Below are 15018 nucleotides of genomic sequence, written 5' to 3'. Positions count from 1 at the left end.
AAATGATATCTTAGGTCCTCCAGCCTGCACAGATCCAGCATGGCAATTGGTGTTGACTTAGGATTCTTTTATTTAGCTCAATCTCCAAACCCAAAATCTCAATTATATAATTGTTTTTGGGGGGGAACTGAAATGATGTGCCCCTATAATCTCCAGGAGCTGTGATATATTAACCATTTAATTTATAATGCAAGGCCAAAAACAAACTAACAAACAAATCACATTATGGTTTAGTATGCTGGACACCTGGTCAATTGCAATCCATTTGTACAAATCAAATTGATAAACTCGATAATGTTCAAATCTGAACTCAATAAGTGCTGATAACATTATGAATCTTATTACACACTAATTTAGCATATTAAAGACTAAGTTATCAAATACGAAACTGTAGCTACCTGTAAGTTTTCAAATGTACAGGATCCTTCAAGTTAAGTAAGCACTAATGTACTATTCACATCAGATGTGATATTAAAATGATGTTTATAAAGTTTTGGGGTTAAGAACGGGAAGTCATTGTTCCTTAGGATACCACATAGCAACAGGGATGCCAAAGAGAACACTTTTTCCTACTGCTCTCTTCATATGAAAATAGTTTCTGCAGTTTTTTAGGGTTTGGGGCTGAAACTCTTTATGTCACTTGCTACCTGATCCTTTAAACTGATGCCAAACTTTGGAATTCCAACATATCTAGCATATATTTCATAACGAGAAATCATCTCCTCTTGATAGAAAACAAGGTATGTATAATGAAGACCATAAGAAATTCAGAGTGTTGCAAATAGATGGCTCATAGGACATGAATGAAGTATCACTTTTGTTCATTGTATCTCCATCTACATTTAACGAAGGAGGAAATCATGTGTGAAGTAGAACAAGAACTGGTCCCCTGAATTCAATTTTCATTAAATTCTCAGCAAAACTATAAATGGGGAGGAGGGGGAATCTGCACAAATCTTACAAAACAAGTGATTTTTGCTTATTGTATTGCACTTTTTCCATCTTTATTATTGGTGCTCTTGTGATAAAGAATATATAATCTTTATTTTCAGAACTACCGTGCTAATGGACATTTGGTGTTTTGACTATATCACTAACAAAGTCATTATAAAAATATATATAATAGTTCATAAAGAAAAGCATTTGACAGCCATTAATTACCATAAGGTCAAAGACTACATTTTTCTTTTATCATCATGATTTAAAATATCCCATTGCAGCAAGTCACAGTATTCATGCCTGTTGCTACATTCAAGAGACAGAGTTGAGGATTCAGAAGAGACTCTGTAAAACCAGGGGTCTAATTCAGAGCAGCAATAGAGAATATTTTTTTTAAAAGTCACAGTACTTAGAAGTAATGTGCAAAGAATGTTCTACCCATATTAGATAATACTGTAATCAACAAAAGCAGCAGAGTATTGAAAGCATTATGAAAAGGGCATCATTTCTTGTAGAATACTAACGTCTAGGTGAAATGTGGTTTACTAGATTTTAAAGCACTGTGCTGGTGAGTAGAAGAAAAATGTTCTGTATAAGCTGCTTATCTTCAAGCCCCTGAGTTGTGTTGACCCCCAAACACCGGGGGATGAAAGGCATGGAGGCTTTCAGCCCTTATTAACATCATGAAGCCTATTTGCAATCTAAGAATAAAGACTAGAGTACAATCACTTAAAAACATCACAAATACACATTTCTTGAAAATACAGCACATAAGTTAAATCTTGGGTTGAAAGATCACATTTCCACACGAGATGCTCCTTACTACAAACGTACATCTTTTCTAAAGGCTAAGGACGTTGCGTACTGGATGAGAAACAGCAAGGTTTATTTTGCTGCCCATCCATCACATTGGAGGACCAAAAGTTAAGGATTCTTTGGGAAATAATGTTGGTTCTGAAGAATCAGACAAAGTCTTCAAAGTCTATGGTAGGCAGGAGTGATTTCCAGTAAGAGAATTGGCTGAACTCCGGAGAAGCCATGGAAGCATTCATATCTTTGCCAATAGGTGGAAAGAGAAATTCTACCACTTCACCCAGGCGCTCATACCTAAAAGAAAAAGGACATGAACAATTAAAGAGAACAAGCATCTTTTCTTGCACATTTATAGTTTCAACCTACCCAACTTTCCTAAATTGTATTAAGGAAGCAAATCCAGGTAGTCCTGGTCTAATTGGTGGCTTAGCAACTTTTCATAGTTATGCTGGACCCCCGGGGTGGGTTTCAAAAATTGCAACAATGGGTTACATTGCTGGGTGGGCGTGGCTATGGTGGACATGGCCTAGTCGGCCTCCTGCACCAAGGGGGGAGGGTTGCCCTCACCAGGCTCCGGAGGCTTTCTTTGAGCTTCCGGGAGGGTGAAAACTGCTTCCCCCAGCCTCTGGAGGCCCTCCAGAGGCTGGAAACAGGCCTGTTTCTGGACTTCTGAAACCTCTGGTAGGCCCATTCCCCCCCCCCCCCTTGAGCCTCTGCGTGGGCCCTGCACTTAGCTGGTATGATGAACGGGCCACGTGGAGACTCCTGGGATGGGAAGGGTGAAATGGGCATGGCAGGGTGGGCTTGGCCAGCTAGGGATGGTATTTGGGGGTTCACTGAACTGGGCAGAATCCTAGCTAGAGGATTGGCCGAACCTGTGCAAACCTCCAGCAGCCCACTCATGGGACCCCCCAAAACAGGCACTTATGATCTCGATTTGAAGTTAGGATGGCTGGCTCCCTTCTGAAGTGATCACAATTTGGGTGCTTGGCAATTGGCTCGCATTTATAGCTGTTTACATCATCTTACAGAGACATGATTGTGATTTAGGTTTTTTTTTTGCCAGAAACTGGCATTAACTTCCTGTTTCTGGCAAAAAAAAAAAAAACCAACTACCACTCATGGCAGATAATCAGTTTATTTAATAACTATTGCAAAAAAACTCATAAAATTAGATTGATCTAGTGGTGACCCATTTAATGGGTCTATGACTATAATGTTGGGTTCAATTACGCTCATAAGTCGAGGACTACCTGTATTTACTCATGTTATTTATTTATTATTTTAATATTAATAAATGCAATTATATTCTTATGTCCACCCAATGCACATACTCCTGAACTATGGATCGCCGATTAAACCCATTACAGAGATTTCCAGTAATAGTGGTAACCCATAATAAGCTTTTTTTGTTGCAAATCATTTTTAGGAACATTTGCCATATAATACCCTGACATTGCCATTAATGCTTCCATAATTTCCTCTATACATGCTGGTGCACAGTCTGAGGGCCCAGGTTACATGTGGCCTTTGAAATTGCATCCAAAGTGCCCTCAAAAGTTGGAAAAATTATAGAATAATTGTAAAAATTAGAATAGGGAAATGGTACTCTGTTTAAGTTTAGTAAAACCTGAACTTATAAAATATATGTTTACATTCAACAAATTTTATTACTTTAGAAATAGCCAGGGCAAAAATAAAATTGAGTAATTTAAATGTAGATTAGATTTTATAAGTTCAGGTTTTATTGAAGTTTTATCCCAATTGTGTTGGATTTGGATGGAGTGCTGTGGATACCTTTTAGAATGTATCCAACAGGATTGCATTCAAATCCAGCACAATTAGGAGAAAGCTTTATGTCTTTGCTACATATGATTGAATGATGTTGGTAGACGTTAAAGAATGTTTCAGCTGAATCACATGATGAAGAAAGAAACCCTCTCACTGCATAGTTTTGGCCTATATTAGTCATTTACACGTTTTGTTTAAGAAAATTGTTCTTTACAACTTCAAGGTGTTTTAAAGTCTGAGAAAGAATGGGCTGATTTGCAAACTTACGTGGACTTGGTAATTTTTATGAGTTCCTGGATCAATTCCCCTTTGGGATTTACAGTGAATATGCGGGATTCTGGCAATGCCACTTCCTTGTAGGCATAGACATCCTGTTGAAGAAATCACAAGCAGCATATATGTCAAAATAATAATAATCACCATCATCATCATCATCATAATCAAAGGTAAGAAATTTCCTTTATACATTCTCTTTACTACATATGTTGATACATTTATTTAGTTATTTATTTATTTATTCTTCGCATTTCTAAACCGCCCCCTCTCCCAAAAAGGGACTCGGGGCGGTGTACAGTCCACACAACACATAACAGGTAATAAGTACAATATAAATATAAATATACATATACACATGGAGGAGGTTAAAAAATTAAAAGATTAAAAGAACTGTATAGAAGAATAACATATGGCTCTAAAAGCCCTAAAATCAATTAAATTTAAAATACTACCCTTAAAATAACCAGTGAGAGTATACTTCCAGGAGGTAAAAGTTGTAACAGTTATAATTATAATTATGCCAGGCCAGCTAATCGAAACAGGTGGGTACATACAGGTGAGTACATACAGGTGAGATACATTCTGCTGATACTCACAGTTAGTCTGTTCCCAAACGCAGCATGAAAAGGCCGGCTATTGGGACCAAATAAATTTCGGATATCTGTCAGACAGGCAATTTTGAACACTTCTGGCTTCTTCTCAATTACTTCCCTATAAAGCAATGAATACACAGTTTATTAAGGTGAACTGCTTTTCTCTCTTCCTGGTCAAGTACTTACGAATTTAAAAAGAGGAGGAAGTAATGATAAAGTATTAATTTCCAGCAACTGTTTACCAAGGTAGATTGTCATTCCAGATGCAAACCAAAATTTTAATTTACAGCTTTCCCCTTTCTCCTTATGTAGAATCATAATCAATGAATTCCAAGTGATACTTCCTCAAACATCCCATCCTTCCACTACTAGGCAACTCTATGATCTCTGAAGAAAGCAGTAAAAGAGTGCTCACTCAAAGTAAGACACACCCACCCTCTTCCATTACATGGAAATACTTACCTGTGAAATGCTGAGAAGAGGCTGCTAGGTGCAAGCAGGATCGGTCCTTTGGGGAGCATCCAACCTTGGTCATTGACACATTCTAAATATCCTTTGGTGATGTGCGCCATGCCAATAGCTCTGGCTGAACAATAGAGAAACTTGTATCCGTTGCTAGAATGGAGATGATACCAAATGGAATAAAGCCATTTTGCTTAACAGCCCTCTCATCTGATCTCCCCCTCCAATAGGAATGGTACAACTGCTTTTGTTCCTAATCAGCTCTTACAACTGGGTCAAAGGGACACACATTTGAAAGCAATAGAACAAAGTAATATAATACTCTTTGAGTATTTCTAAAATACCTCTCCACATCAAATACAGGTAGTCCTCAACTTACAGCAGTTCATTTAGTGACCATTCAAAGTTACAACAGCCCTGAAAAAGTGACTTATGGCCGTTTTTCACTGTTACAACCTTTGTAGGTTGATCATGTGATCAAAATTCAGATGCTTGGGAACTGGTTCATACTTATAACCATTGCTGTGCCCCAAGTTCACGTGGTCTCCTTTTGCAACCTTCTGACAAGCAAAGACAATGGGGAAGCCAGATTCATAGTACAGTCATGTTACTAACTTATCAACTACAGTGATTCACTGTAGGTCATATAATGGGGCAAAACTCCCTTAACAAATGTCTCACTTAACAATAGAAATTTTGGGCTCAATTGTGGTCGTAAGTTAAGGACTACCTGTATATTTGTTCTTTCAAATGAATATTTCCCTACTTCAGTGTCCTTTTATGCTCTGCATTAGGCCACTGTCCTTCCCCCTGCAAAATCCCAATAAATCTGAGATCCTATAATAGATATAATGTTGCCAATCAAATTTGATTTCCCACCACAGTGTCACTATAGGCAAATAAGGTGAATAAATTACTACGAAGACAATATTCTATGTCATATTGGCTATACAGGCAAAGAATCCTTCAAGTTAAACTCAACACATGGAGAATTTTTGGACATATAGTTTGGAGCTGTACAGAAATGGTTTGTCATAAATATCATCCTTCTTTTCTGACTTCCCAGTCTAATCTAGCCCTGGGATTTCCTTTTGGCATCCCAACCAAGTACTAACTATATCCAACCCTACTTTGCTTTTTTTTTGGGGGGGGGGGTTGTTCAAATGAGCAAAATGTTGCAATTTGGCTAGGTTTTAATCATGTAGTTGATACCAAAAGCAATATTTTCAGGACAATGCTCCCTAAATAATTGAATAGAAACAAATGTTGTTGAATGCATTTTTAATAGATTTTAATAATCCTCTTGCCTGAGCAGCGGGAGAGCAGGTACATGGGTGCTCCATTTGTGTGGGCGGTGGGCATGTGTGCTAGCCATTTGCACAAATGGAGTTGTGCTTGCTTGCTGGCCACTCATGTGGAACGAATCCCCCCCCCTCACTGGTCCACAAAGCCAGAAAGGTTGGGGAACTTTGACTTAGACTACCTAATTGATTAAGTCAGGCAAATGCATGATTTTCAATGGCTAGTATGCAAGAAGATTCTTTTAACTTTAAATAATAAAGTTAAACTTTCAAAAATAACAAACAGGAAAAAAAATTCAATCTCCATGAGATATGCATCACAAGTCATCAGCAGTCACCTTGTATAACAATAACCTATCTAAAAATATTTTGCTTGCTGGCATATGAGTAACAAAAAGGAGAGCTAGCTTGACCTGCCTTGGAAGAGGGAATTGGGATCTAATATTTTAAAAGGATCAGCAAGTTAATAGAGTTATTGTTGTACACTATAGTGTTATCTTCATATCACTGAACTACCAATACCTACAGATGGATTTTATGGAAGAGCTTAGCAATGCCTTGATGAGTCCAGTCTTTCCCAAGATGTGGCAAGATATGCCCTAGAGCATCAGACCTGATGAGGAAAAAAAACCACAAGTATATGATAAACTCTGCACAATGTAACTGCAAGTTGTCCTATATATGAAGCAACAGTGATGGCACAATGTTCATAACTGGACATGCAGTGACATGTTTCAAGATAACCTGTTGTGGCCCAGCAGGAGCCGTTGGAGCTGCCACCAGACTTCGACAGCGAGGGTCCCTATGAGTCGGCTCTGGAGGATGTGGAGGACCCTGGACAGGGTTCTGACTCTGAGCAGGGATCAGAGAGGCTGGTTGGCCACCAGGAGGCACGGGAGCAGTGGTGAAAGCCAAAGGGAGGGTGCTCCTGATGTCATGCCTTGGAGCAGTGGGGAGGAGACAAGGGACAGTGAGTCAGATATCAGCAGTGAGTTATTGGATGCTCGTTACCGGTGCGCTAATAGGCATCAGGAACAATTGCGCAGTTACCAGAGGTAATTGCGCTCAGCTGATGATAATTAGACTCCTCTCCAGACTATAAAAGGACTGCTTGTGCACACGCCCTTTTGCAGAAGTCAACGCATGAACTAATGTGGGAGTACAGTCTTGTGAATGTGGCAAGCTGGATGGCTGCTATTGCTTATCAGTGGCGGATTGTTATGAAGGCCGAGTTGTGTTGAATTGCTGCCAAGGACTGTCTGAATGTAAATAAATCTGGTGAAGTAGCTTTGGCTCGGAGTGTGTGTGTGTTGGCGGGGGAAGAGTGGGGTCAGAACAATAACCTATTCTAAAATGGATGTTTTTTGTTTTGGTTTCAGCCCACTAAGAGCTTAAGCAAGCCAGCTTGTTTCTGTTTTTGATCAATGAAACTCTTTAGTCCATATAAGTTATGTATTTTGAGTAGAAACAGGTTGACCCTTTGATTTTGTTTTTGTTCAACTTGCATAAATCCCTATGCCAGTCTAATTTTCTCTGCAATGCTTGCCATGTCCCAGCAGCATTCACGACATCTATTGCTATCTCTCTCCTTCCACTGCCTAGAGTGGCAATTCTCAACCTTGGCAACTTTAAGGTATGGACTTCAACTTCCAGGATTTCCCAGCTAGCATGTCTACATATTAAAGTTGCCAAGGATGAGCAACACTGGCTGAGATTTTCAGGATACTCTTCCTGTTGTTTTTCTGCAGGCATTGGTGAGATGTATTTACTCCTTTCTCCCATTCTAGCAATTGCAATAACTTGCAAACACATTTACGGTTACTGGGATAAAAATGCTTGGTTGCAAAATTGCTCGTATGCTATCCTTTCACCAGTGGTGGGCCCAGCGTCCACCACATGAATGTGTGTGCATGTGTCCTTTCCTCTTGCAATGCCTCCGTGAGCCTCCACGATGCTCCAGCTGCTCGGCGGAGCACGGACAGGCGCTGTGCACTCTGTGCACATGCGCGGAAGCACCGAAGAGCTCAAATACACGTAAGGAGCTCGGGCAGGTGCGTGGGCCCTCCAGAGCACCATACTGGAACAGTACCCAGTGCTCTGGACAGGCACTGTACCCCCATACCGGGGCATACCACCTGCAACCCACCACTGCCTTTCACCGTCATAAAGCAAATGTTAAACACTCAAGGAAAACATGCATTATAGCTAGAAACCTTTCCCTGAAAGCAATCATTCACATGTCTTTTGTAAACTGTGAAGTTGGGGGAATGGGGGGGGGGGCTTTTAAAAAAAAATCATCACCATACTTCCCGGTCCACTGGTGGAACCTCTTCTAACCGGTTCGGTAGATTTGACGAACCGGCTCTACCGAACCGGTGCGAACCGGTAGGAACCCACCTCTGTCACCATCTGAAGTTCAGTTAGATCATAGATTAAATAACTAGTGAACTCAGAGAGATTCCTGCACATTCTCTACAAGCTTGTCAAGGCTGGCAAAAGTGTAGACGACTACAGATCAATTTTAAGCCCCTTTGGGAAATGGTAAGAGGAAATAATGGTGGCATGGAAGAGCCCAGTGGGAATCAAGTATTACTAGAAGCATTACTGCCAGTGGGAATCTACCTGGTGATGGTGCCATCAATATCCGAGATCACCACCTTGTCATACCAATTCCATAAGTAAATGTTGGCTTCACAACGACACGTGCCCTGGTACTGAGTGGTCACACTGAACACAACGTCATTGGGGCCGTCCCTCAGGTTCAGCTTTTTCTACAGCAAAAGAAGAGGAAAAAGAGGCAATTACAGTATCTTTATTTAGAGCAGTGATGGCGAAGCTTTTTTCCCTCGGGTGCCAAAAGTGTGCGCGCTCGCGTGCGCTATTGCTCGCCCATGCGTGCCCACACCCATAATTAAATCTCCCTCGGCATTCTGCCCACCTGCACATGTGCGCACTTCCCCCCACACACACATGAGTGCATGTCTTTCTTGGAGCCTTCCCCATGCCCTCCGGAAGGCCGAAAATCAGCTGACATAGGACAATGCTTCATGTGCCCTCAGATATGGCTCTGCATGCTACCTGTGGCACGTGTGCCATAGGTTCATCATCGCAGATTTAGAGCAGGCATTTCTCAGAGCAGTTTTGCTAGTTATATGTCTAATTCAGTTTCTATTTAGAGGTGCCCCAGAATTCAGTACTGTTTGATTTCAAATAAATGTGAACACAAGGATAACATCGGTCTTCTTTCTCTGCTCTCCAAGCAATCAGACATAATATAGCAACTCATCTGTCAATCACAAATTTGCTTCTCTCAAATGTTTATACTATTTGGAAAAGTGAAGCTACCACACCAAAGAGTCTTCTTTGTTGCTCAACAATTATTTAATTTACAAATTCACAATTTAATTGAAATTAGGATTTTAAAATATCTTGATGTTAAAGAATTAAATACATATTAAAATAATTCTCAATTGAAATTGATGCTCATATAAAAAGAACAACAGGAATTGGTGCTCATACTGTATTTGGTCATGCCTCTAGTGACTATCTACTTTTCATTGAAAATTAATTAAACAAAATACTTCATCTTGAGAAAGACTTGGTTATATATTATCTCTTCTTAATAAACTCTGAGTTTTAAAACATAAATAGACATTTCTTTTAGTCCGACTTTTAAAAAATGAAGAGCTGTATAATCACTTCCAAATCTAAGTATTATAGTACTCATGTCCTGTTTCCAAAGCACTGAATGGAGCTTTCAGAGTTTTACAAAAGAAATATTGACTTTTCATATAGAAGTATTATTTTTAATTCCATTTAAAGCAAATTCAGATTTGGTCTTGTTTCTTATTTTGGAGGTTGTAGTCAAACTTGCCATTCAGATAGGGCTACAAATTGTATATGCCTAAATAATTTTAGTCTTTGCTTCACTGATATTCTCCCCATCCTTTAAGATCTCAAAGTGACTTACATGGTCATCATTTGTTTTATCTGCATGATGCAATGGAGTGCCACATTAGGTTAAGAGAAAGTATCTGGCGCAGAGGTCCCCAATGAGCTCCATAATTGATTGAGGACTTGCACCGGGGATTTCAGTGATCTCAGTTCAATGTTTTACCTACTGGAGAAGTGGTACAATGTAGTAGTTAGAGCAGAACTAGGGAGATTCAGTCATGAAAGCTCATTGGTGACTTGACTTTGGGCCAGTCACTTTCTCTCCAGTTAAGCAACTTCCAGGAATGGAGAAAAATTGGAAGAAAAGGTTACAAACATTCCTTTAGGCCTTTGGATCAAAAAAAGAAATGTATATTTTATGAATAAATAAATAATCGTACTGTACACCACTTTGGAAAATAATTATTGATGATCAGTTAACTGAGGAAAAACATGGCCCACAAAACTTCATCATCTACTCATATTTTAAGCTACATTTCCAAATGTCCAGTTTGCCCCAACATTTCTTAATTTTAAGGGCCAAACTCTGGTGTTTTTCCCCCCAACATGCAACTCATAACTGAGAAGTTTGAACAGTAACTATGAAGTCCACCTAAGAGGAATACCAATTAGGTAGTCTGTTTTGACAGCCCTTCTCTGAACAGAAAGTTATCTTCTGAATCAAACAGCAATATATAGAAAAGAAAATTGAAAGCTACATACAATTTCATCAGAGGAGAGTCTTAAGGACTTCTTGTAGGTTGGAAGAAATTTCTGTGTAATAGCATCTGGTATGGATCTGTCTCCTTGATGGGAGGATACATCATCTTCATCACTGGAGGAATCATTTTGTCTCCTATGGTTCACAGGACCAAAATAGATTGTCAACAAAAAAGAGAGTAAGGGCTAAGAAATATGGGTGAAATATGAGTATTTGAGGGGTAAGGCTTATATTAGGCACATGAATTAAAAACCATACTAGGGCTTATTTTCTGGATATTTTCAGGGAAACAGGGTACATAGAAGCAGAAACTCTTAAAATTAACTTCTGAGTCCATTGTTCAAAAATATCCTTCAGTATGTCCAATGTTAAATATTTTGCTTCGTTGTGCTTTAGGAAGTCATTTTTTCTTCTTCTCTAAATATAATCTTTAGTTCCTTCTAGTTCCCTCTAGTGTCCAACCTTCAAAGTCTCATACTATCGTTTTTATGAGAATTTAAAACAAAAGCATTTTCTTATGGGAAGAATAAGAAATTAAACTCCAAAATCTTATTTCAAATCCACCTGGAGGCTTAGTCTATTTATAACTTTCCAAAATCATAGTTGTAATCAAACTTTTTCTGTTTATTCCAAAAGATTATTTAAGTCCTTAAGCTTGCATGTAATTTTTTTGGGTTAAGGATAGAAAGAAACTCGTATGGTGCTGTAAAACCTGTTGAACCAAAGGTACCTAACAGCTGAAAAACACTTAACAAGCAATTTCCAAAAGTTAGTAGAAAAGAAAGTATGCAAATGCAGTGTCCTTTTAATGGCACCAAATGCAGTTTGAGCTAGATGGCTATTCCATTATCTCCTAGAATTCTAAACCCACTAGGAACCACCTCTTGTGGCCTCACCATGAGAAGCAATTGCATGGAGCACTTGTGGGTGATCTCAAGTCCTTCCTTCCTTCCTCAAGTCCTGGAGAGGAATTACAAGGAACTGGACTATTTGCTACTCACTATTTCTTCCCCGAAAGCCTGTTAATTCTTGAGGATTGACAAATCGATTTGAAAGAAATTCTATGTTACAAAGATCTAAAAGCAGATAATTGAACTTAAATCCCAAATGTCCTCTGAGGTTTTCCAAGGTTTTAAGAAAAAACTTGCATTTGTATCTGATGAACTGAGCTGCAGTCTCAAAAGTGTATATACCTTTTAATAAAATGTATTATCTTGAAAAAGTGCTACAAGATCCTTTTGAATTGACTCATTTTAATTTGTAGGCTGCCCATCTCAGATACATAGTTCTTGGTTGCTAACAAGTGCTGGCTTAAACAGAATAGAAAAATCAACAAATAACATAAATGGCAACTGAAATTAAATATAAACAACCAATATAGTATTTAAAATAAAATTCTGGTCAAGGAATGGGATGAGAGGGGAAAGAGGGCTAATTATTTTTTCCAAATTTTTAAGGTAAGTTTTAAATGTGGATTTGTACTACCCTGTTTCCCTGAAAATAAGACCTCCCTGATTAATAAGCCCAATTGGGCTTTTGAGCGCATGCACTAAAATAAGCCCTCCTGGAAAATATTGCTACACAGCAGCAGCCATGAGGTGACCACTCTCGCCGTCTCCTGCACCTCATAAATAATAAGACCTCCCTGCTTATTTCGGGAGTCAAAAGAAAATAAGATCTGCCTTATTTTCGGGGAAACACAGTAATAAATATTATTTGTCATTTTGAGTTAAGACATTTTAATCAAAACTATTAAATGTCCACTAAAATTATTTATCAAAAATACAGCCATGCCCTTAGTTATGCCAAATTCAATGCAATATCAATAAATCACAACTTACCTCTGAAGAGAAGTGTCCTCCTGATTCTTGCCTACTTTGTTGGACTTCCTGGTACTGATTTCATGCTACAGATACATAAATATACCTTCAGTTAATGTTCCTTCAAGCAGTAAATCATCTTTCTTCCATTTGATATCACGTAGATAAGTGGGGATCACACATCCCAGATTTCCCAGTCAGAATGGGAAACCTACCATGTTACAGAATGTTTCATTAAATTAAGGAACTCATCTCTGCTACAAAGGATTGGCTACAAAGATCATAGATTTGGCCATATCTCTATAAAAGGAGAAATGTGTTAGTACCTAATTTGATTAGGCCTATGTACACCTGACAGAAGTCCATTTCAACTGCAACATTTTGTTCTGGACGTTATAGAGGGATGTTTCCTTTCCATATTATAATATATGTACCTCTTTTCGCCTCCAAGAAAACCACCACCTTCCAACTTTCTTGGGCATCTTCTCTTTCATTAGTCTATCAACAGCATTCTGAAACCACAAGAAAGATGAAGAAATGTTATGGTGAATTGGTTTGAATCCAAAAGCAGCTCTTACAATCTTAATTAAGATTGTAACAGTTCTACAATTATTGGCTAACCCCTAACCTCCAAACATGTCATCAATACCAAATATCTAATTCAAGAATAAAACAACCAGACCACAAGTTTCAATGTTCCCAAGAATAAGATAGACGTATATGAGTATTGCTGCAATTGGTTCAGGATAGCAAAAAAAAATGCGAAGTCAGAAAAGGTTTCCGAGCTTCAAGGTGGATGAAGGATGGCACTGAACTACAAAGCCTATTCTGTCGAGGCCATGGGGCTTTCTCAGCTTGGTGGTTTGCTTGCAGATGTTTCATTAAGAGACTAGATAAATATCAGTGCTAGTAAGTATGAGATTTGTTCCTTGTTTACATACAGTAGCTTAAGACCCTATTCTGTGGTGGAAATAAGTCATTTACCTAAGGAGGAGGCATATATTTTGAAGTAAAGTAAAAAGGCTTGCTTAAGTTGTATGTGGAGAGCTAACAGGCTGGATATTGTCTCTCATTGAAGTCACAGCAAGGTGTTTTTTTTTTAAATTGGACATATTGGATACTAATTTAAAAGCCAAAGTTTTCCAAATTAGCAACCTGCTAAGAGTTGAAGTGGAAATGGTTAATGATAAGACTATGTTGCTTAAAATTTTAAAATATAATTTAATTATATATTTTTCTTCCAATAAATGAAAGGAAAAATATTCAATGTAATCTACACAATAGGAATTTAATGACATTTGCAATATTAAACTTTAATCTATAAAACCTATCTTAACTATTAACTACTAAGTTAAAGTCTTTTCTATTGTTAATATACAAGAAATGGCAAAATGATGAAGGCAGAACTATGAACAGCAATATAGGTGGTAATACTTTCTTTGTAATTTGCAATGACATCAAGTTTAACTTGTTTTGCTACTTCATTATACAAACATACGTTGAACCATAAAACATTTGCAGTAGAGCATCTTACTTCTTTAGTTATCTTACTGTAGCATTTGTTTTATTACAGATAGCCAACAGCTATTCACCCTCTTAGTTTATGCAATCTGCCCTACTTTTTAAAAATCTATGATGAATATATTTTATTTCGAGAATAAACCTAATTCATATGTTAACAAGTAACAAGAAAAAAGTTATTTGAGCATTATCATCAAATTCTGGGAAGCTGGTCTACTTATCACATAATTTTATTAGGTCACCCCCCATCAACCTTTTCCTCACTTTCTTCTATTATTAATTTTGAAGATGTATCATTAATATAGTTTATGTATGGTTTTCTTCTGTTAAGTAGTTTAGCCATCTAATGTGAACATTACAGTGACAAAATTCAGACAGCAGACTGCATTTCACAGCTTAGCTAATTATATTTCCAAAATATATAAATATCATAATCTCATAGTATGCTATAGTGTCCTATTAAATGTTTTAAGAACTTGTGAGAGTACACAATCTGTAGTTACATTTGGATTGGTAAAATGGAATATGGAAAATGGAATATAACTGCCAATCCTAGCATCTAATGTTTGAACAGAAAATTGACATCATGTCCATAAAATATAAGCACCTATCTGGGCAAGTAAATTGTCATTTTTAAAAATTCATCTTATAAGTCTGATTATCATTCTCTGGAAATGAGATAACAAGAATTCATAAAAGCTGTACAGAAAGAAGTCAATTTTGATAAATGATTGCTGTAATAGCATTCAAAAGCATTAAGATAACCTGAAAGTTTGGGTAAATGGTTTTCTTCTCAATAGCCCTGATTAATTAGTCTGGACATTTGGAGAGATAATACCAATTGGTTT

General features: G+C 37.9%; 1 protein-coding gene across 4 annotated transcripts in view; it reads right to left on the bottom strand.

The window, feature by feature from the left end:
• LPIN3 (lipin 3) overlaps positions 1 to 15018 on the bottom strand; it is a 64103-nt gene continuing 49085 nt past the window's right edge. For 2 of the 4 annotated variants that reach the window (XM_081948356.1, XM_081948357.1), the window contains exons 12-20: positions 13084 to 13161; positions 12671 to 12735; positions 10832 to 10964; positions 8798 to 8946; positions 6702 to 6788; positions 4875 to 5027; positions 4416 to 4530; positions 3811 to 3914; positions 1 to 2046 (exon numbers count right to left, since the gene is read on the bottom strand). In XM_081948356.1, the coding sequence (XP_081804482.1) occupies positions 1902 to 2046; positions 3811 to 3914; positions 4416 to 4530; positions 4875 to 5027; positions 6702 to 6788; positions 8798 to 8946; positions 10832 to 10964; positions 12671 to 12735; positions 13084 to 13161 (1029 nt within the window). In that variant the 3' untranslated portion in view covers positions 1 to 1901. The remainder of the gene's footprint in view (positions 2047 to 3810; positions 3915 to 4415; positions 4531 to 4874; positions 5028 to 6701; positions 6789 to 8797; positions 8947 to 10831; positions 10965 to 12670; positions 12736 to 13083; positions 13162 to 15018) is intronic. The other 2 variants (XM_081948358.1, XM_081948355.1) reach the window with 2 other exon arrangements.

This window comes from Natrix helvetica (assembly GCF_964273705.1).
Source record: "Natrix helvetica genome assembly, chromosome: 3".
Lineage (NCBI taxonomy): Eukaryota > Metazoa > Chordata > Lepidosauria > Squamata > Natricidae > Natrix > Natrix helvetica.
The sequence above is the reverse complement of the archived record's forward strand: the minus strand, read 5'-3'. Positions and strand labels throughout refer to the sequence as shown.